Raw genomic sequence first — 14,949 nt, forward strand, 5'->3', positions numbered from 1 at the left:
ATTTTCTTTTATCAAAAGGAAAGGAAGATGATGGAACCATTTCCCTTTTAAAAATGAAAGCTAGCCACTGAGATGAAGCAGCAAGCCATGCTGAGAGGGCTGGCCGCCTGGCCTGCAGCCAGTTCTATCCGGAAGCAGCCCTGGTCTCATGAGGCCATGATTGCGGGGATGCGCCTGGATCCACCGCCCATCATTTCAGCAAGTCACCCTCACTGTGGGACATTTCAAATTTATTCAAAGAAAGGCACCACCATTCCCTGTAGAAATGGCTGGTTCTAGCGCTCCAGCTGGAACATACAAGATGAGCCTGGAACTTCTTTCTGAGCCAGAAAATAAGAGAGAAGCTAAAAGGATAATAAAGCTATGTCCAAATGACACCTGAGCAGGGTGAAGGGACTCCTTCTGGCCAAACCTGGGAAAATCTGAGCCTCAAAATAAATAATTATTAAAAAGGACCATCACCCCTTTATCAGGGACACTGCGTCCACGGTAATTAAAGGAAAGAATAAATGGGAAGAAAGGGAAGTTTTTGCTTACCTAGGAAGTCAACTAATAAATGCAGATAGTAATGGTCAGCGGAGAAAGAATTGTGCTTAAAAATGCCTTATTTCCCATATCAAATGTTAGACTGAAAAGCTGAACCCTTCAATGTCTTGAAATGAAAGATCGGACAGTTCTGAGAGGGCCAGCCACCAAATTGGGAAACACTGAACCTCATGGATGGTTACAGGAGACGACACACTGCTAGGTGCCGTGTTCCACAGGGGCGGGGGACACACGGGTGAGGACGGAGCGGGCAGAGGCCAGGCTTCTGGAAGGGCTGCGGCCACCCTGATTATGCCGTGCAGCGGAGGTGAGGTCGTGGGGGTGGGGCAAGAAGTTAAGCAAGTTAGTGTTCCTTTGCCGACCTTTGCCCATGTTAGAAACCTTAGTCCACCTGAATTACAGGCAGACCTGGCTGTGTCGTGCCTGACAATTACTGCTTTTTCCTGAAGTGCAGGTCAGTGGCAGCCCCGTGTCTCACAATCTAGGGGCACTATTTTTCCTACAGCATCTGTTCACTCTGTGTCTCTGTGTCCCATTTTGGTAATTCTCACAGTATTTCGATCTTTTTCATTATTATTATATTTGTTATGATGGTCTGTGCTCAGGGGACCTTGATGTGACTATTGTAGTATGACTCACTGAAGGCTCAGATGATGGTTAGCATTTTTCAGCAATAAATTATTTTTAAATTAAGGTTTATATGTTATTTTTTAGGACAGGATGCTATTGCACACTTAATATACTACAGTATAGCATAAAGATAATGTTATATGCACCAGGGAACCCAGAATGTCCCGTGACTCACTTTATTGCAATATTCTCTTTACTGTGATGGTCTGGAACCGAACCCCAGTGTCTCCGGGGTCTGCCTAGACTTCCCTGAACTTCCATCTCTGTCAATTATCCCAGAGGCAACACTGGTTTGTGGAAAACCCTGTCACAGGTCTCCCTCCTCTTTCTTCTGTAAGACATCCAGGGCTTCCCTGATGGGTCAGTGGTAGAAAATTGCCTGTCAGTGCAGGAGAGATGGGTTTGATCCCTGGTCTGGGAAGATCCCACATGCCACAGAGCAACTAAGCCCATGGGCCCCAACAACTAAGCTTGTGCTCTAGAGCCTGGGGGCCCCAACTTCTGAAGCCCATGAACCCTAGAGTCGTTTCTTCGTAACAAGAGGAAGCCACTGCAATGAGAAGCCTGCACACCACAAAAGAGAGTAACCCTCGCTCTCCACAACCAGGGAAAAGCCCATGCAGCAACCAAGACCCAGCACAGCCAAAAATAAATAAATAAGCTAGTTAAAAGAAAAAGAAACCCAGAAAGACACTAAGACAGCCATGTTCAGCTTCACTTTGAACCCACCAGACAAGAAAGGAGACAGACAACCCTATTCTACAAAAGGTTCAAGTTACTTTAAATCAATTGACACCAAAATGAAGGCGAACTTGTTTTAAAGGTTACTGAGAAATCCTGGAATTTTAATGAAATGCTTCTTTTCTATTTGATATTAATACTTAAAGACGCACAACACCCCAAACCTCTGGGGACGAGGGAGAATGACTGAACTCAATTAGCTTTAACTGGAAAACAGAGCAGGAGCACTCTTTGTGGCCTCGGGGCCTGCGTTCCTAGTGGACCCCAAGCTCTGAACTTACCGCAGGCCTGGGCTGAGTCCCGCAGGCACTGACAGCAGGCGCGGGGCGCAGGGGCGCCGAGCCGGGGTCTGTCGAAACAGGACAGCTCAGAGCCGTTGCACTGCAGGTCCTGGGCTCTCAGGGACCCTGCGGAGGCCGAGAATTCAGTCAGCGAGACAAGCTCCCCAGGGGAAGCCCGGAACACCACAGCGTGACCAGAACCACCCCAGCTTCTGCAGTTTGGGAGGAAAGGACAGCTGCGGTTCACATTTAAAAATACTTCTTCTTACGAAAAGGCAGAGAAACGAAACAATCGGCCAAGAAAGCTCGAGATGGGGGGCCCTTGTGTTGCCAGAACTTAGAACGAACTGTGTTTCTGTGGAGGGTGGGGGCGGCCCTGCCTCCCCAGGCCCCGGTGAAGTGATGCCGCCCCTCGGACGCACCCTCGGCGCCTCCCCTGGGAGGCCTAGTTGCACACGTTCTCTGCCCCCGTGGCCGCAGCCAGACGCGCCTCTCAGGTCCTCGCTGGACACTCGGAGGACAATGATGACGATCAACACCCTTGAGCAGGATGCCAAGACACAGCAAGCGCTCAGGACTTACAGCTCGGCTTCTTCTCCACGAACTGCCGCTTACAGTAGATGACGCAGAGGACGAGCAGGGCCAGCAGCACGGTGGCCAGGGCGCTGCAGATGACAGCCGCCAGGGCCGTGTCCCGCGGGCTGGAGGCCGTGGACGGGATCCTCACCAGGTTGACCTTGCTGGTACCTGAAAACCACGGGGACAGAATTCTCACATCTTCACCACCCAGGAGACTCGGACGCACACACTGCACGTGGGGTCCCCTGCAGAGGCCTTCGGGCAACATCGGGGTGAGGAGGGAAGGTGTGCTAGGCAGCTCACACGCCCCCTCCACCTGGGACATGGCTGGAATATCACACCTCCACCAGCAGCTCTCCTCTGCTTCCATGGCAGCAACCACGTGCCACCCCGACACACACGTCCTCAGGCCCGCTGGACCAGACCGTCTGCCAGACGGGGGTCTGTCACCGTGTTCTGTCTCCCCGGCACCCGGCAGCATAGGGCACAGAACAAGCACTTAACATTCTGGAAATTGGAATCAGACTCTCCACAGTTTTAAGCAGGCTGAACTGAGGTGTGCTCTGGAAAGCAACTTTTGGGGCAAACAAGGAACTGGATTATTTACAACCTCACCGTGGGCCCCCACGTTCTGAGACAGTGAGCATTCTTATTATTACTTTATTTTAACACTGTCGCTGTTACAGTACTGAACAACACCTACGGTTTGGAGAAAAAAAAGCTAACACCACCATGACTTCACACTGACAACACATCTCCGTCTGGACGGAGCCCGTTTTGAGGGCCCGTTCGCCCGCGTGACTGCTGCTGACCGTGATGGACTCAGCAGCTCTAGAGATGCCGGGCTGCTACCAGCATCTGAGCTGCGAGGCACTAAAGCCTACCTGGAACACCTGGGCTTCCGCCCTGTCCCCGGCCACACAGGAGCACCCCACCCTAACCCCTAAAGTCTCCACTGTGGCCAGGTTTCCTCTGGCCACGACCCCCGAGGCCAGAGCCACAGAGAAACATCAGGGTCGAGTTACTGAACCATAAAAACACGAGAGCCGGAACAAGAACAAGAACGGTCACTGGGGATGTTGAGTCCTGCTGTATCCGGGCTCCATGACTCTGGGCCACCCTGATACACGTTTCTCATTGTTCCTGGGAAAGGCACAAATACCATATGGCTTGGACCTGGATGAATAAGAATTATAATCCAATCATACCTTTTACAGGATATTTGTTGGTAAACATGCTTAATACTCATAAAAATATTGCTTCTAGTTATGCAGACATAATGTCATAATCAAACAGCACACATTAGATGTTCACCACACAGAAAGTTACAAAGACCATACCTCGGACCTGATAGAGATGAAACCTAGATTCAAAACAGCCTCTATAAGTGGGCAAATCCACAAGAGGATGTATGAACATAAACAAACACAGCTGTGTAAACAGTGACAAATAAACACATGAATAGGAATTTATGTCTAACGCAAGTAAAAGTGTGGGCTATAGTGAATGGTAAGTAACTTGGGAAACTTGAGTATTGCTCATGCAACCAAACCATGAGGTTGATTCATGTTTGTGAGAAAATGGTGTACTTCAGAGTGAGACTGGGCCCTGTAGCTTAAATTTTGCATCAAGTAACCAAGCTCCAGTCAACACTAGGCTTTGGCCAATCTGTCATCAGAATGAGACAGCTTGAGAACTAGACCCTAGCCTTCAGATTCTCTCTGGTGCACCACCTGTCCAGTTGTTGTTCAGTCACTAAGTCGTGTCTGACTCTGTGACCCCATGGACTGCAGGGCACCGGGCCTCCCAGTCCTCCACTGTCTCCTGGAGTTTGCTCAAACTCATGTCCATTGTGAAAGACCAAAGAAGCCAGAAAAGTCGGCCAGGCTTCTCTGTCCATTGGATTCTCCAGGCAAGAATACTGGAATGGGTTGCCATGACCTCCTCCAGGGGATCTTCCCAAACCAGGGATCGAACCCTCATCTCTAGTGTCTCCTGCATTGGCAGGAGTTTCTTACCACTGGCGCCACCTGGGAAGCCCAAAGAGTCAGACATGACTAAACAATTTGAGCAATCCCTAAAACCACATCAGTTCAGTTCAATTCAGTCGCTCAGTCATGTCCGACTCTTTGCGACCCCATGAACCGCAGCACGCCAGGCCTCCCTGTCCATCACCATCTCCCGGAGTTCACTCAGACTCACGTCCATCGAGGCAGAGATGCCATCCAGCCATCTCATCCTCGGTCGTCCCCTTCTCCTCCTGCCCCCAATCCCTCCCAGCATCAGAGTCTTTTCCAATGAGTCAACTCTTCGCATGAGGTGTCCAAAGTACTGGAGCTTCAGCTTCAGCATCATTCCTTCCAAACAAATCCCAGGGCTGATCTCCTTCAGAATGGACTGGTTGGATCTCCTTGCAGTCCAAGGGACTCTCAAGAGTCTTCTCCAACACCACAGTTCAAATGCATCAATTCTTCGGCGCTCAGCCTTCTTCACAGTCCAACTCTCACATCCACACATGACCACAGGAAAAACCATAGCCTTGACTAGGTGGACCTTAGTTGGCAAAGTAATGTCTCTGCTCTTGAATATACTATCTAGGTTGGTCATAACTTTTCTTCCAAGGAGTAAGCGTCTTTTAATTTCATGGCTGCAATCACCATCTGCAGTGATTCTGGAGCCCCCCAAAATAAAGTCTGACACTGTTTCTACTGTTTCCCCATCTATTTCCCATGAAGTGATGGGACCAGATGCCATGACCTTCGTTTTCTGAATGTTGAGCTTTAAGCCAACGTTTTCACTCTCCTCTTTCACTTTCATCAAGAGGCTCTTTAGTTCCTCTTCACTTTCTGCCATAAGGGTGGTGTCATCTGCATATCTGAGGTTATTGATATTTCTCCCGGCAATCTTGATTCCGGCTGGTGTTTCTTCCAGTCCAGCGTTTCTCATGATATACTCTGCATAGAAGTTAAATAAGCAGGGTGACAATATACAGCCTTGACGTACTCCTTTTCCTATTTGGAACCAGTCTGTTGTTCCATGTTCAGTTCTAACTGTTGCTTCCTGACCTGCATACAGATTTCTCAAGAGGCAGGTTAGGTGGTCTGGTATTCCCATCTCTTGGAGAATTTTCCACAGTTTATTGTGATCGACACAGTCAAAGGCTTTGGCATAGTCAATAAAGCAGAAATAGATGTTTTTCTGGAACTCTCTTGCTTTTTTGATGATCCAGCAGATGTTGGCAATTTGATCTCTGGTTCCTCTGCTGTTTCTAAAACCAGCTTCAACATCAGGGAGTTCACGGTTCACGTATTGCTGAAGTCTGGCTTGGAGAATTTTGAGCATTACTTTACTAGCATGTGAGATGAGTGCAATTGTGCAGTAGTTTGAACATTCTTTGGCATTGCCTTTCTTTGGAATTGGAATGAAAACTGACCTTTTCCAGTCCTGTGGCCACTGCTGAGTTTTCCAAATTTGCTGGCATATTGAGTGCAGCACTTTCACAGCATCATCTTTCAGGATTTGAAACAGCTCAACTGGAATGCCATGACCTCCACTAGCTTTGTTCGTAGTGATGCTTTCTAAGGCCCACTTGACTTCACATTCCAAGATGTCTGGCTCTAGATTAGTGATCACATCATCGAGATTATCTGGGTCATGAAGATCTTTTTTGTACAGTTCTTCCGTGCATTCTTGCCACCTCTTCTTAATATCTTCTGCTTCTGTTAGGTCCAGACCATTTCTGTCATTTATCAAGCCCATCTTTGCATGAAATGTTCCCTTGGTATCTCTAATTTTCTTGAAGGGGGACAGAAAAAAATGACGAGATTATTTAGAGATCTAACAACAGGAGACCTTGAATATTTTTGGTAGAAAGTCATACAAATTACCATCAACGTTATCACAGAGACCACACACCAAACACCTGCAGAGGACTGGCCCCATGTTGCCCACCTTCAAAATGTCATGACAATCCTCCACAGCAAGGGTCTTACAGATGAAGATGTCTCTATAAATCTAGAAACGGGTTTTCACTTAAACAACCATCAGGCGGTTGAATCAAGATTTAGGCCTGATCTGTCCAACTCTAAAATATATGTTCTTAAAAAAAATTATGCTATATTCCTCCCAACATTCCAACAGTATTGTTTAGAGGAAAACAAAACAAAACAAAACAAAACAAGAGTGTGAAGGGCTATTAATCAGATTTGGTACAGACCAGTAAATTCTAGTTAATTAGCTAACATATACAATGCGACTTGACCTAATTTAAAACACAAACAGAGCTTCACAAGTCCAATCTCTCTTACCCCCAAGATTAAAGAGGCTATTGCATTTTATCACAGTGAAAAAGAACATATAACTCTTTAAATTTATTTTTTAAACATTCTTGTTAAGGTCTATATAATATAACTAGATGAGTATTAAACAGAGTAGGGAAGGATATGAACTGTCATATATGAACTAATTATGCTTTCTGTCTGGGCTTCCATGTTTAAGATTTCACTAACACCTGGTGTTTTCATCAGAGAGTTCACAGAAGAAAATGAAACATCAGGTTGCATGCTATGTGACATGGAAGCTCCACCATAATTGGACATGGGAACATTTTTACTTGTTGATGGCCATGTTTTGTCATGAGTAATTCAAGTGACAATTAGTTCTGGAAGATAAACAGACATTCTCTAATAATTTTCAGTAACATATTTATCTTTGACTTTCATATTTTTTTCAACTAAACAACAAATCAATTCATCATTTTCTGTGTTCTTTCATCACCACTACCACCAAGAAAACTCATGTTGAGTAACTGTGTAACGAGACCAAAACGTGATGGATTGATTTCTATGTTCTTTAATTAAAAAATATATTTAAAAAGAGAATTTTGCAATCTTAACTGAGGCAAGGATGCAGGCCTGGAGTGTAAGCTTTATCTTGTTCATCCAAACTGGTTAAACAAAAATATCTACCGTAACACTCAACACACAAATTCCAGATGTACCACAGAATAGTCTGCCAATAAACATAATAGCTAGACTTTTTAAAGTCCATTTTATACCAAGCTCTCTGACACTGGATGTAATGTCATGTAAAAGAGTGAGTCTTAATTATTTTACTTATTTTCCATTTTAAACTTTGGTCTTTGAACAATGTGGTTTGTTTTTCAATACTGATAGTAAACATTATTTGAAAATGAGTGCTTTCTTTTGCACAGGAAAAAAAAAGATTTTAAACTGGATTGATTTTATCATTGTGGTGAAATATACATAACATTACTTTACTATCATGTGAGATGAGTGCAATTGTGTGGTAGTTTGAGCATTCTTTGGCATTGCCTTTCTTTGGGATTGGGATGAAAACTGACCTTTTCCAGTCCTGTGGCCACTGCTGAGTTTTCCAAATTTGCTGGCATATTGAGTGCAGCACTTTCACAGCATTATCTTTCAGGATTTGAAATAACTCAACTGGAATTCCATCACCTCCACTAGCTTTGTTTGTAGTGATGTTTTCTAAGGCCCACTTGACTTCACATTCCAGGATGTCTGGCTCTAGGTGAGTGATCACACCACTGTAATTATCTTGGTCGTGAAGATCTTTTTTGTACAATTGCACTCATCTCACACGCTAGTAAAGTAATGCTCAAAATTATACAAGCCAGGCTTCAGCAATACGTGAACTTCCAGATGTTCAAGCTGGTTTTAGAAAAGGCAGAGGAACCAGAGGTCAAATTGCCAACATCCGCTGGATCATTGAAAAAGCAAGAGAGTTCCAGAAAAACATCTATTTCTGCTTGATTGACTATGCCAAAGCCTTTGACTGTGGATAACAATAAACTGTGGAAAATTCTGAAAGAGATGGGAATACCAGACCACCTGACCTGCCTCTTGAGAAACCTATATGCAGGTCAGGAAGCAACAGCTGGAACTGGACATAGAACAACAGACTGGTTCCAAATAGGAAAAGGAGTATGTCAAGGCTGTATATTGTCACCCTGCTTATTTAACTTCTATGCAGAGTACATCATGAGAAACGCTGGACTGGAAGAAGCACAAGCTGGGAGAAATATCAATAACCTCAGATATGTAGATGACACCACCCTTATGGCAGAAAGTGAAGAGGAACTAAAAAGCCTCTTGATGAAAGTGAAAGAGGAGAGTGAAAAAGTTGGCTTAAAGCTCAACATTCAGAAAATGAAGATCATGGCATCTGGTCCCATCACTTCATGGGAAATAGATGGGCAAACAGTGGAAACAGTGTCAGACTTTTATATTTTGGGGTTCCAAAATCACTGCAGATGGTGACTGCAGCCATGAAATTAAAAGATGCTTACTCCTTGGAAGAAAAGTTATGACCTACCTAGACAGCATATTCAAAAGCAGAGACATTACTTTGCCAACAACCGTCCATCTAGTCAAGGCTATGGTTTTTCCAGTAGTCATGTATGGATGTGAGAGTTGGACTGTAAAGAAAGCTGAGCGCTGCAGAATTGATGCTTTTGAACTGTGGTGTTGGAGAAGACTCTTGAGAGTCCCTTGGACTGCAAGGAGATCCAACCAGTCCATTCTGAAAGAGATCAGCCCTGGGATTTCTTTGGAGGGAATGATGCTGAAGCTGAAACTCCAGTACTTTGGCCACCTCATGCGAAGAGTTGACTCATTGGAAACGACTCTGATGCTGGGAGGGATTGAAGGCAAGAGGAGAAGGGGACGACTGAGGATGAGATGGCTGGATGGCATCACTGACTCGATGGACGTGAGTCTGAGTGAACTCCGGGAGATGGTGATGGACAGGGAGGCCTGGCATGCTGCGATTCATGGGGTCACAAAGAGTCAGACACGACTGAGCGACTGAACTTACTGAACTGATAGATAACATAAAATTTACCCTTAGTGACACTGAGTACATTCACAATGTTATATAACCACCACCACTAGAGTGGAAACCCCCAACCCATGACGTAGTCATGCCGCATCCCTTATTTCTCCACCACCACATCCTGGCAAGCACTAATTTGCTTTGTGTCTGAATTTGCCTATTCTGGATATTTCCTATAAAAGGAACCATAAAATATTACAGGACTTTCTGTGTCTGTCTTCTTTGACTTAGCAGAAAGTTTTCGAGGTCATCTATGTCAGCACGCAACAGAACTGCACTCCTTTTTATGGCTGAATAATATGCCATTGGATGGATGGACCATGTTTTGTTTATTTGTTCATCAGATGGTGGACTTCTGGGTTGTCTCCACCTTTTGGCTATTGTGAACAATGTTGCTGTGAACATTCATGTTCAGCCTTTCTCCATACACTTTTAAACGTTTCACAGAGATACACACAATGGCTCCACATTCTATCAAAAGGTACACATTAGTGTTCTTTCACTAAGGCATTATGTTAATCAGTCACTCACATACTTAATGTCATTACACTAGAGCATTATGTTAATAAATCAGGGAAAAAAACAACAACAACAATTCCTGAGCAAACCAAGAGAAGAGTGGAGGGAGACAGTGCCAGAGAAGCTAGTCAGGATCGGTACTTGTAGGAATTTAAACCATAGTGAGGAGCTTGCATTCTCTTCTAAGAATAATAGGAAGTACTCAACAACTGCAGAATATATATTCTTCTTTAAAAAGACTCAAATCATACAAAGTATCTTTTCCAACCACAAATGAATTAAACTAGAAATCAGTAACGGAAGGAAAACTGGGAAGTTCAAAGATACGCAGAAGATAAATAATCTTCTCTTATATAACCAATGGGTCAAAGAAGAAATCACAAAGGAAATTAGAAAACACTTTGAAATGAATGAAAACAAAAAACAAAATATAAAAACTTAAGGGAAAAAAAAAAAAACTTATGGGATACAGCAAAAGCAGCATTTAGAGGGAAATTTATAGCAGTAGATGTCTATACTAAAAAAGATCTAAAATCGACAACCTAATGTTTAACTTTATTACATTAGAAAAATAAGGGTAAACTAAACCAAAAGCTAGCAGATGGAAGGAAATGATAAAGACTAGCACAGAGACAAATAAATAGAGAAAAACAACAGAGAGAAGCAATAAAACCGAAAGTTGGTTCTTTGAAAAGACCAACAAAATTGACGAAACTTAGATTGACAGAGGAGAAAAGGGAGAAGACTCGAGTAAGTAAAATCAGAAATGAAGAAACAGACATTGCTATGGACTTTACAGAAGTAAAAAGGTTATAAGAGAACACCATGAACAAAGGTACCACAAATTGGATAACTAGGTAAAAAAGACATTCTTAGAAATACACAAGCCAATGAAACTGACACAGAAGAGATAGAAAATCAAAATAGACCACAACAAAGAGACGGATTCAGTCATTAAAATCCTCCTGACAAAGGGAAGCCCAGAACCAGATGCCTTCATGTGAATTCTGCCAAATATTTAAAGAAAAATTAATACCAATCCTTCTCAAACTCTTGCAAAACATGAAGAGGAAAGAATCCATCCTAACTCATTCTATGAGGCTAATATTACCCTGATACCAAAGCCAGAAAAAGGCACTATAAGGGGAGAAAACTACAGATCAAGATTTCTGACAAGTACAGATGCAAAAACCCTCAACAAAAACATACCTTATAAAAGTCAGTGCATATTCAAGGATTATACATCACAGCCAAGTGGCATTCATTCCAGGAAGGCAATGATGATGTATCATACCAAAATCAATGTAAGCCAGGACAAGAAAAAATGAAAGGGACAAGAAACCACACTAATCGCCTCAACTACGCTTAAAAAAGGGCTTCCCTGGTGGCTCAGAAGGTAAAGAATCCACCTGTGCAGAAGACTTGGGCCTAATCCCTGGGTCGAGAAGATCCCCTGGAGAAGGAAATGGCAACCCACTCCAGGATTCTTGCCTGGAGAATCCCATGGACAGAGGAGCCCGGCGGGCTATAGTCTATGGGGTCACAAAGAGTCGGACATGCCGGAGCGGCTAAACAACAATGGGCCCACAGGGGGACAACAGTGCATACAAAGCAGTTGACAAAACCCAACGTCCTTTTATAATACAAGTGCTCAGTACACTAGTAGGCATCCTTGCCAGTGCCTGCCCTGAGCCAGTGGTTCTCCGCGCACCCAGCGAGACGTGCCATGTGCCTTTGGGGCAGGTGTGGGCAGAGTGGTGGTGGGCAGGCTTGGACTGGGCTGCTGCTGCAGGTGTTGCTCCCACCCAGGCAGATTTGTTCCAATCAGACAACTCTGAGAACTCTCAGGTCCTCCTCCCAGGACACCACGGCTGCCCCCAGTTCCTCCACCACCACCCCGAGGCCAGTGGCAGCGGGCTGCCGTCAACAGCCGGTCTCCTGGGGATCTTCTCCTCCCTTCCACATCTCTGCTGTTAGGAGACTCAGGCCAGGAATCATTGCCACTCCTCATCCTGTAAACCCAACCCAAATGGCATCTAGACGCCCAGTGTGGTGAGGATGAAGCAGGTCTTTACTGAATCTGCTAGTTTCACATCTTACATTACTGACACAGAAATGTTGGGGATCCCAAGTTTGACTGGCTTGAAGAGCATGATGTATACCAATATTAAATGTGCTAGAGTGGCATGTACAAGATGAAGACAGGCAACTTTCAAAATTACTTAAGATATGACTTCCTTTTGTTGTTCTTCAGTCGCTAAGTCATGTCTGACTCTGCAACCCCATGGACTGCAGCACACCAGGCTTCCTTGTCCTCCACTCTCTCCTGGAGTTGACTCAAGTTCATGTCCATTGAGTCAGTGATGCTATCTAACCATCTCACCCTCTGCCGGCTCTTTCTCCTTTTGCCTTCAGTCTTTCCCAGCATCAAGGTCTTTTCTGACAAGCTGGCTCTTTGCATCGGTGGCCAAAATATCAGCACCTCAGCTTCAGCATCAGTCCTTCCAATGAATGTTCAGGGTTGATTCCCTTTAGGATTGATTGGTTTGATCTCCTGGCAGTCCAAGGGACTCTCCAGAGTCTTCTCTTAAATGTACCTTAATCAATATGGACATTCTAAACTCTACCTTAAAAATGAGAAAACATAGGGTAAAATCTTCATGACCTTGGATTTGGCAATGGTTCCTTAAATATGGGCTTCCCTGGTGGCTCAGACAGTAAAGAATCTGCCTGCAGTGTGGGAAAATGGGGTTCCATTCCTGGGTTTGGACTTCCCCTGGAGAAGGGAATGGCAACCACTCCAGTATTCTTGCCTGGAGGATCCCCACCAACAGACGAGCCTGGTGGGTTACAGTCTGTGGGGTCACAAAGAGTCCAACATGACTGAGCATCTAACACTTTCACACAACTGAAGATCAGAAAAACAAACGATCTGATTAAAATTAAACTAAAATGTGATTTTCAAATACAATATCACTAAGTAAAATAAGAGGAGCAAAGCTCAACAGGAGTTTACAACAAAACAGTAATCAAGATATAAGCAAGATTTTGTTCATCAGAAGCAAGATTATCTAAATTAAGAAAGCATCATTTTTCAAATGAATGGTAGAAGGATTATATGAGGATTTGTATCTTTTCCTTTTTAAAAAAGGAATCATTCTGACCTTACTTTTGAGGTTTCACCCAAACTATTCAACTTGATGTCTCTGTTTACCAGAATCTGAGCCTGGTAAGCTCTGGCCAGACCACCTTCTTACAATTTTATCTGGGGCAGCCAGTTGTGTGCAAGTAAAACCATAAGTTCATTGAGTCAGGCTGCTTTTCAAACATGCTCTGAGTGCTGAGTTTCCAAGCTAATGCCCTAAACTGTTTTTTGGTTGTTTTTATTTATTTATTTATTTTCCTTTTTGAACTTAAGAGCATATCAAAAACAGTACAGCTAGGCAAACATTTTTCCTTTGTTGAGCAACGCTGTAACATCTGTTTATAAACACAGAACTTCTGAGCTTGATTCCTTCTTTCAAATTCCCTCTCAGGCACTGCCCCAGTTACTAGTCCTTTCATGATTTAAACTCAAGTGAATCAAGGCAGAACCCCGAGGCAGCCTCCACTCTGCTTTCTTTTAATACTAATACAGATGATTCATAAATACAGTTCTATTATAAGCAGAGCCGGCTTCTGAGAAGTAAACTTTTGTGTCTCTGCTTCCCAGTTGCTCAAGTTGGGTGAATCACCGAGGATAAATAAAGCACTACGCAAAAGCCGCAAGGCTACGGAACCAAAGAAACCCAGGGTACCTCACGATGTCAGGATGGGTCCCTGATTATGAGACTATGGGATGGTGGTTCCCCAAGTTACTGAGAGCGGAAGACCCCCGTGGAGAACCTCTGAGCCCTCACCCCATCTGCCATTCTGCCTCCATCAGTTTCTGTTTCCCTCTGGGCTGCCTGCCCACCGCTGCCCTATTGCTATTCTCAGCCTTTACCATGCGTGTTGGGAGGAAACCATGAAAAAATGCAAACTGTTCTTCTTGAAGCTGAAGAGGGGGAGGGTGGTGGACATAATTCTATTCACTCTTAAATTGAAAGCATACATGTCCTTCACATTTTTGTCTATTCTCACAATCTTATACACAGAGTCTTTCTTTTTTAAGTGCAAGTGCTCATGTTGCCTAATCATATCCTATTCTTTTTGACCCCATGGACTGTAGCCCGCTAGGCTTCTCTGTCCATGGGATTTCCCAGGCAAGAATACTGGAGTGGATTGCCATTTTCTTCTCCAGGGGATCTTCCCAACCCTGGGACTGAACCCATGTCTCCTATATTGGCAGGCAAGTTCTCTACCACTGTGCCACATGGGAAGCAATTTAGATTATTAATAAATATTACCCTGTATTATGAGACATTAAAAAAGATATGATTATAGCCAATACTCCAAAATGGTTCCAATTATTCCATTATTATCTTTTGAATTAAAGACAGAAAGTCCAAATCTTGCAATGAAAACACTAGTGATATGAATCAAAGCCCTTTATTGCCTTCTGGAAAGTTTTTATGAAAACATTTTTTTCCTGAATTCCTTACCCTAGAAGAGGTATGTGTTTAGAAAAGCAGAAACTTCTTTAAACCACATGCCCATTAGTTGTTATCTCCAACTTTATCTCTGCTCTTAGAAAATCTTAACTAAAGTCAGTGGTCAGTCAGTTCAATCAGTCAGTCATGTCCAACTCTTTGCAACCCCATGGACTGCAGCATGCCAGGCTTCCTTGTCCATCACCAAC

At 44.0% G+C, this 14,949-nt stretch overlaps 1 protein-coding gene across 1 annotated transcript in view; it reads right to left on the reverse strand.

The window, feature by feature from the left end:
- Positions 1-9: 9 nt before the first annotated feature.
- Positions 10-14,949, reverse strand: part of TNFRSF19 (TNF receptor superfamily member 19) — an 89,306-nt gene continuing 74,366 nt past the window's right edge. Inside the window, exons 6-8 of the mRNA XM_040266785.1 lie at positions 2,781-2,945; positions 2,199-2,324; positions 10-1,555 (exon numbers count right to left, since the gene is read on the reverse strand). Of these exons, the coding sequence (XP_040122719.1) occupies positions 1,443-1,555; positions 2,199-2,324; positions 2,781-2,945 (404 nt within the window). The 3' untranslated portion in view covers positions 10-1,442. The remainder of the gene's footprint in view (positions 1,556-2,198; positions 2,325-2,780; positions 2,946-14,949) is intronic.

Source organism: Oryx dammah, unplaced genomic scaffold (assembly GCF_014754425.2).
Source record: "Oryx dammah isolate SB20612 unplaced genomic scaffold, SCBI_Odam_1.1 HiC_scaffold_24, whole genome shotgun sequence".
Classification (NCBI taxonomy): Eukaryota; Metazoa; Chordata; class Mammalia; order Artiodactyla; family Bovidae; genus Oryx; species Oryx dammah.